At 47.7% G+C, this 8,139-nt stretch overlaps 1 protein-coding gene across 1 annotated transcript in view; it reads right to left on the minus strand.

Annotated features, from left to right (window-relative positions):
• Positions 1–272: 272 nt before the first annotated feature.
• The window catches only part of HLF (HLF transcription factor, PAR bZIP family member), a 50,875-nt gene continuing 43,008 nt past the window's right edge, over positions 273–8,139 (minus strand). Inside the window, exons 3-4 of the mRNA XM_007448639.1 lie at positions 5,582–5,802; positions 273–671 (exon numbers count right to left, since the gene is read on the minus strand). Of these exons, the coding sequence (XP_007448701.1) occupies positions 456–671; positions 5,582–5,802 (437 nt within the window). The 3' untranslated portion in view covers positions 273–455. The remainder of the gene's footprint in view (positions 672–5,581; positions 5,803–8,139) is intronic.

The following is an 8,139-nucleotide window of genomic DNA, read 5'->3' on the forward strand; positions in this document are numbered from 1 at the left end:
CCTGTGGTCTTGAAAACCAAGATCTACTATTTCACCAGGGCCCTTCTTAGTGAACCCAACCAGAGGGTCCTGGAAGAGTAGGTAAGTGCCAACATGAAGCCACGCGGAAAGGGCAGGAGTGGAGGAGGAAGGGGGTCAGGAAGCCCACGAGAGGTCTCCTCAGTCCAGTAAAAACATGGCACCTTTCATTTTGGAACTAAAAGACGATGGAGGGCTATCAAAATGGCAAGTGCAAAGGGGCGCGCGGGCGCGCGCGCGCACACACACACACACACACACACACACACACCCGTTGACCACACATGAGCACGAGCACATACACACACCCACGCCAAAATGTGAGTCCGTCCTGTTGATGCATCTGGTAAAGTGCTGATGTCAGAAAGGTCGGTAGGTGCGGTGCAATCAACCAGGAGACCCCTGTCCGGGGCCTGAGGCCGCCCGCGGACGCCGGCCTACAGGGGCCCGTGCCGGGCCTCGTACTTGGCCAGGATGTTCTTGCACTTGCCCAGCTCCTTGCGCAGGTCGGCCACCTCCTGGCGCAGCGCCGAGTTCTCCTTCTCCAGGAAGGACGCGCGGATGGCGATCTGGTTCTCCTTGAGGCGCCGCGCATCACGCGAGCGCTTGGCCGCCATGTTGTTCTTCCGGCGCCGCGCCCAGTACTTGTCGTCCTGCTCGGGGCGGGGGAAACACACACCGACGCGGTTAGACCTCGGCCCGCGTCCCGCATCCCCACCGGGCTTCCCGCCCCCGGCTCCGGCTCTGCGAGCCGAGGGCACCCGCCCTTCGCTGGGCCGCCCCTCCCGCCCAACAGAGCGCACGTCCCCAAGCAAAGCCGAGCCTCCCACACTCCCTGAAGGACAAGCCTAACTCCTTCCCTCTTTGCTGGAAATGTTAAACCCTTTTCTTCCCTGGGAGCGTGCTTTCCTGAATAAGTTGACACAGTATTGTTGAAAGGCTACCTGGCAGTATCTGCACCGTGCCTCTGGGCTCGCACCCTAGCGCAGTCCTCACGCACACACGGGCACAAAATTTTTACTGCAGCATTTTTGTAATAGAAAATAATGGGCAAACCCCCCAATTATCAGGAGCTTTAATAACTACATCATGATAGATTCACACAACTGTTAAAAATAATGATCCAGCTGAACCAGAAAGATGCTAGCGACATATCACTATGTGGGTAGAAACGGTGGCAATTTGCAGATCAATAGGTTCCTCATCCCACTTTGGTTTAAAAATTATAATAGTATATATTCATAGAAAGAGGCCCAGAAGATTTATACACGGCTATTAAAAGTGGTGGCTTTGGAAAGGGGATTGAAGGAGGGAGCCAGGAGACAGGTAGGATCTTCCACCTTTTATTTTATATCCTTCTGAACTACTAGAATATTCTATAATGGGCATGTATACTTTGGCAATTAAAAACAAATAAAGTTCCACCTGCCACTGATCAATATACTCATATTGGTGGCTAAGATTTAAATAATTTACTCGAATTTCCTGTTTAACTGTTTTCTAGGCTGTCAGCCTAAGTGATGTTTAACTGTGGTCAACATGAAAGCAATCCCTCCTTTCCCCCCCATCACTGCCAAAAAAGGGAAAACCTTCCTAGGAGGACTAAGAAATGTAAGTCTTCTTCCATTTATGGTGCCACCTGGTGGGTTTTGCAACCCTCTTTTTTCAACAACTTGCAACAGTAAATTCCTCAATCCTAGCAAAGCTAATACCTGCAGTTATCTGCCACCCAGAATGAGTGAGCCAGTTCTTCCCCTCCCCCAGGATTCCAAGAGGCATTTGGCACTGGAGGAGGTCACATGGTTTGAGGCCAAGACTGCGAGCAAAGTCCAAGGTCAGTGGTCTGCGCCATCCCTGCCATTTACCCTGAGCCAACACTTGCCCAGCACAAAGACAGGAAGTGTGAGACAGAAAGCATATACAGGCACCTTCTATCTGCCCTTCACAAGCTAGTACTGTTCTCTTATTTATAAACCACTCCCAGCTTGCTATACATTTCATAATAATGTGTAACAAAGTGAAAAAGGTGATCTTCATAATAGCTAGTGCCAGAATTCTTCTTAGAGAGGAGGTTGTCCTTTGGAAAATACCTGGATAATTAAGCTTGGGGCAGGATTTGTTGCTTTCCTTCAGAAAGGGTGCAGAGGCGGGAGGAAGGGGTGAGAGACTAGGGCGCTGGCCCAGAGAAGCTGGGAGGAGCTAAGAGAGCACAAGACTCCACAGGGATGAGACAGCCTAAGGCACATTAACAACAGTGAAAGCTCCAGCTCTGATGGAAGTTGTCTGCGTTACTTTGTAAGCCCCAATTCCACCCCCTTGGTCAATCAGTGAATCTACCATACTCATCAGTGTCCCCAGGAGTGTAGTTTCCAAGATGATTGGAAAGAGGGGTTGGCTTAGGATGTATCAGAACCTGCACACAGGGGCCGGGGAGAGAAGGGTTACATGAGAACGAGGAGAAGCTGTGTGCGGCACGCAGGAGGATGGGGAAGCGGTACCACCATAGGCCGTGGACTTGGTGGTCTGTGACCAGGTCTTAAGGACCAGGGGAGTCACCAGCTGACCTCAGTGTAGCAACCAGTTTCTGAGCTCTTCTCACTTCTAAGGTGCTTTCATTTCCCAGCCTCACCTGTCCACATGGGCAGATGAGCTGGGCAAGGTGTGGAATGGGGACCATCTCAGGTGGGAGGGGAGCTGGGAATAGGACTGGAGCAGAGGCTGCAGAAGGCAGGCATGATAGGAGGACTATCCCAGACAAGGAAAACCAGCTTTCCCACCTTTGTCAGCACAGAAATGGGGGGCAGGGAGAGCGGGATATTGAGTGGGGCTGATACATCGCCTATACCCTTTCCCTCTATCTCCCAGGGGCAGATGCCATCTGGCTACGCAGGTACCCCTACCTGGCAAAGAACTCCTCAGTCCAGTCCCATCTTCTTGAGGGTCTGGTGTTTGATGACACCTCTGCCCAGCAGGTCCCCCCTGACATGTCCACACTCCCTTTTTCTCACTTGGGGGCAGGAACAATGTCAGTAGTGGTTCACCTTGGAATCCCCAGGCCCTGACATCAGACCTGGCAGACACTAGCATTTGAAAAATATTTATCAAGTGAATGAATGGCGATTAAACTGATTCTCAGCTAGGAATCAGTATGCCACCCCTTCATCCTCCTGGGGCTGCCCGCTAACCCAAATGAATGGCTCCAGAGAGAGAGTGCAGGCAGTGGCAGGGAGGGCCACTTCACTCACTCGGTCTGCTCATCCAGGGCTGGAGGTCACTTGCCCCACCCAGCTCAGTCCTCCTGCCACACGAGAAACATCTTACATCTCTGCTTCTTGCTTCACCATTGCTCATGCTCTGGGGCCTGAGACTTTACTCACAACTGAAGGAATCCAGGGACACCTGGCAGGACAGTGTTCCTGCCTGCTCCCCTCACTGGCACGTGAGAAGGCCAGGCCCAGCCACGGTGGCAGTAACATGCATAATTCCAGCACAGACGTTTTTCACGTGGCCTCTTTGTTGCTGAGGTTACCAGGGTAATTAAGTAAGCTTGCTCTTTGCTTTAAATTTGTAAATTTGGAGACCATGTGCAGGTCTGGCTGGAAGTTGTATCTACTACTCAGCAGCATCCCTTCAAACTTGCCTCCATTCAAGAGGAAATCCCTACTGAATGGGCTCCCCAGTTTAAGAGGCAAGTTCCAAAATGCACACAGAATTGTTTGGCTAAGAACACAAGATGAGGAAAAGCATGAGCTGAAAGAAGATGCCTAATCACCCAGGACCTAATCCCATGGGGCCCCTTTCTTACCCCATCTTAGTCTAACCATCGATTCCCTAACTAGCTTCAATTTTCTGGTGTTTTTACTATGCACTTTCCTCTTTTGATTCTCAGGGTGACAGCTATTGGTTTGTCACCCAAAGGCTCCCGATGTAGCTCCTGTCAGGGCCAACGTGCTTCAATGACCTTTCTGGAAGCTAGCCGACTTGGGGACGAAGCTGGGCCTTACACTAACTAGCAGTGCTCACCTCTACCTTTCTGTGTCTCCATTTCCTCAGTGGTAAAATGATCACTTTGGTCTAATGAATCTCTGAGGTCCCTTTTAAAACCCGACATTTTATTTTTTAATAAATTTATTTATTTATTTTTGGCTACATTGTGTCTTTGTTGCTGCGCCCGGGCTTTCTCTAGTTGCAGCGAGCGGGGGCTACTACTCTTCGTTGTGGTGAGAGGGCTTCTCCTTGTGGTGGCTTCTCTTGTTGTGGAGCATGGGCTCTAGACATGTGGGCTTCAGTAGTTGTGGCACACGGGCTCCAGAGTGCAGGCTCAGTAGTTGTGGTGCACAGGCACAGTTGCTCTGCGGCATGTAGGATCTTCCCGGACCAGGGCTTGAACCCGTGTCCTCTGCATTGGCTGGTGGATTCTTAACCACTGCACCACCAGGGAAGTCCCAAAACCTGGACATCTTATGATTCTGCATCACTGAAGGTAATCTGAGGTATTGGATGACAGCAGTGACTTAAATCTGCCGGGTACATTTTCCTCCAGTGCTCTTTGTATATGTGAAAAGCAGAAGTAAATGGTCTATATCAGTTCCAGGACAATGTCCCAAACTCCCATTTTCCCAACAGGAGTGTCTCTTCATGTGAACCATATTTAGGTTTGAGAAATGGTGGTCAGCAGGTAGAAAATTATGTCTGCTTCCAATGCCTTGAATGTATATAATCATATCTCTATTGTCCATATGATTGGAAAGCAGCATAAACACAAAAAATTCTAAGCAATGGGTAATCAAAAATGGTTCTATTTTGGTATTAGTAGGCGTGGCGTAAGTTTAGAAAGAATTCTCTTCCTGAGGTATCATTAAATGTGTCAGATTAATTTTAAGTTGTATCTGATTTCCTAAGGTAAGGCTATTTTCCTTTATAAATAATGTGTGCCTTCAACACAGTAGAGAAAAACCAACCCCAAATTAACCTTTTGTTGAGATACTCAAGTGACCTTTACTTGAGACACAGAGTGAATATTACTTATAAATAGTGTCAGGAAACCCACCAGCTTCCTTAAAAGTCCCACCCTAGCATCCAAGGCTGGCAATGTGGAGAGAGGTCCTGTCTCTGGCTGTTACTCCCTGAGGCCTACAGAGAAATGGAAGCAGTTAATTAGTGCTAAATTCCCAAAGGAAAGGTAACCCTTGGAGACTATGAGGTCCAGATGCCCTTCCCAAATAATTTTTTTTTCTCTTTCCAACCTCGAAAGATCCTGGTTTGATTTTATTAGGCTTTCATAGGTTTCCTTGCAGATAGTAGTGGGTTTGCTTCCTTCATGGGCTGCAAAACACTCCATTTTATTGCTTTTCCTTATATCTGCATTATCAAGATATGAAAGGCGTAGTTCAGAAGACACCCAGAGAGGAAGCAACTTGCCTCGTCACGTGCCAAGAAATGGGATCAGAAATCACAAGTCTTTGTTCACTAGCTTGTGTGATTTTCCTGGGGTCACCCTTTTAATCTGCCTCTTGATCCCACTCTCCACTTGCCCACAGCCTAATTACCAGTTCCAATTTACCTTCAGATCATCTGGGATGAAGACTTTGCGAGCTTTCTTAATCATGGGCTGTGGCTTCAGTTCTTCCTCAGAGAACTTGCGTTTGCGAGGGTCAAACATTTCCTGCCCGGGGATGCTGGAGAGGGCAAGGTCGGCCGGGTCTGGCTCATAGCCCACCGGGACCTGGATGGTGTCAGGGTCAATGGGGCTCGGAGTATTGCGGTTGGCTGGCAACAGCTGGCCTGGAACAACACAGGAGTTTTAATTCATGCACACTCTATGGAGGCCCAGGAGACAGCTACTTGATGATGCTCAAGTATGAGGATGAGGGCGAGTCTTAAACTTACTTAAATGTGACTCTAACATCGTTCCTGAGGCACAGCAGGCTGAATGGCTTTACTCATGTCAGATCAGGGAAAACAAGGACCCACATACACATATTCACAAACTAAATTAAAAAATACATGCATTCATTCCATCCTATAACATATTCATGAAGCACCAACTATGTGTCAGGTACTCTTTTTTACCTTTAAGGTGTTTTCCAGGTGAGTCAGGGAATCAGACCAAAACTAGCCAGTGAGATATAGTGAAGGAATGAAAGAAAACCACACATGCTTCCAGAGTGTGGGGGGAAAGGACATAACCTGAAGCAGGTTAGGGAACACTCCCAGAGAAGATGCTTGGTATAGCGGTGTCTTGAGACACGCAGTAATTAGCAAAAAAGGTAATCCAGGGACAAATACAAGACAGAGGATTGCACTTCTGAAGAACCACAAGTAGTCTTGGGTAGCTGTATCAGAATACGAGATGGAAAGGAGAGAGGCATAAATGCAAGAGACGTGGTCAAGGAAGGTGGGCAGTAGGGATGTTATAAAAGGCCTTGAATGTCACTGAGGGGTTCTGAGCACTGAAGTGAGAAGCAGAGCTGAAGTGTGGAAAGAAGTGTGAGGAGTGAACTGAAGCGGGCAGGACTGGAGACAGGAGATGAGCTACCAGGCTGTGGTGCTAACCCATGTGTGCATTCAAGGAATATTGAGCAAAATGGAAAAGATGCAATGGAGATGATCTAACTTCCACTTGACAGTTCTGCAAACCAAACCACTGAAACGCACAAAGGTCCTCGAAAAAGGGTGGACTGCATTTCGGAATAACAGACTGCAGAGTTTATGTGGGGAGCTCTGAACCTCAACTTCTAGTTTCATTTGAATTTTACAATCACCCCTTTCACACTCAGAGAATAAATGAGAGGATACAGCTCAGCTCGGTTTAGCACACGTCCTCTTCTCTCTCACTGCTGAAGGCTGGATGCCATGTGGAGTATCCTGTAGGTGCCATTAGAAACTACCCCGGGTTGAAGAGCAAAGCCATCGACTTGCTTTCTGGCTAACCTGTGAAACCAGGCTCGTCTGTTTTCCGGAAAGGCCTGGTGGGGAGCTTGCAGAATGAACATTCTGGGGACCTTTTGGTCCCCACTCTGCTTTGAGCTCTCTTTGTATCCTGCTTGCCAAAGAGGAAGAGATGGGTCCCAAGGCATTGGCAGAGGATGGAGATTTCTCATTAGCCATGCTCAGTTCAGCTCCAGCTTCTAGAGGCTGCTGAGTTCTGCACTGGATGGGGTCAAGCTAGATTTGATCTTGTGCCCCTCGACATTGCCTTAGAAAATGGACCATATCTGAGTCAAACGGGTATTTTACTTTCCCTTTAGAAACTCTCTTTGAACTTAATAATAAAGCTACCCAATGCCCTCTCAGTTCAACCACCACGCCCCATGCGTCATCCCCGCATCACATACACACACCCACAGGTAGGTACACCCTCTGCTCCCCTCTGGAAGCATGTCTTAATTAATATTTCCCAAATCTAATTGCTCCAAGTTACTTGAAGTTCTTCCCTAGTACTTCAGTATCCTGTTAATTATGTTGTATTTAAATCCCCTTTATTGCTTTATACATGTTAAGGTTTACACACACACACCCCCTCCTCTACCAGACCACATGGTCTTTCATGTTTTCTCTATTTTATCCCCACCCCACTGCTCACGGTGGTGCCTACTTCAGAGTTCTGCTTCTACAAAGAATACTCCTCATTTAATGGGGGCCCTCTGAGATGCTGGGCGCTGACATTCATTCATGAACATTCTAACAATAACACTTCACATTTAGGCAGAAGCTTTATCTGCATTCTTTCTCTCGAGCCCTTTCTTCCAATGGAAGTAGGTCAGCCCTACCTGCAGCACAGAGAAAACCTAACTGGACCACAGACGAGTCAATGGCTTTCAACAGCTTCCTCAGCATCACAGAGCAACCAGCAAAGGACATGAGAAACACAGTCGGGTCTCTTTTCTCCCAAGATATCCTTGCATCATCTTGTTTGCCTATATTTTCTACTGTATTAACTCTGCTGGACTCATTTTTCCCCCTTTATTCCTAAATGTCCACAGTATCACTGAGTAACAGGGAGGAAGATCTTTATTATTTTGTCCTACCTTTTGTGGATTTGCAAATTTTTAATATAAGAATTTTCAAGTTAAGAATGCATCATTACATTAATTTTTTTTTTTTTTTTTTTTCCCAGTA

Source organism: Lipotes vexillifer, unplaced genomic scaffold, assembly GCF_000442215.2.
Source record: "Lipotes vexillifer unplaced genomic scaffold, Lipotes_vexillifer_v1.1 scaffold331, whole genome shotgun sequence".
Lineage (NCBI taxonomy): Eukaryota > Metazoa > Chordata > Mammalia > Artiodactyla > Lipotidae > Lipotes > Lipotes vexillifer.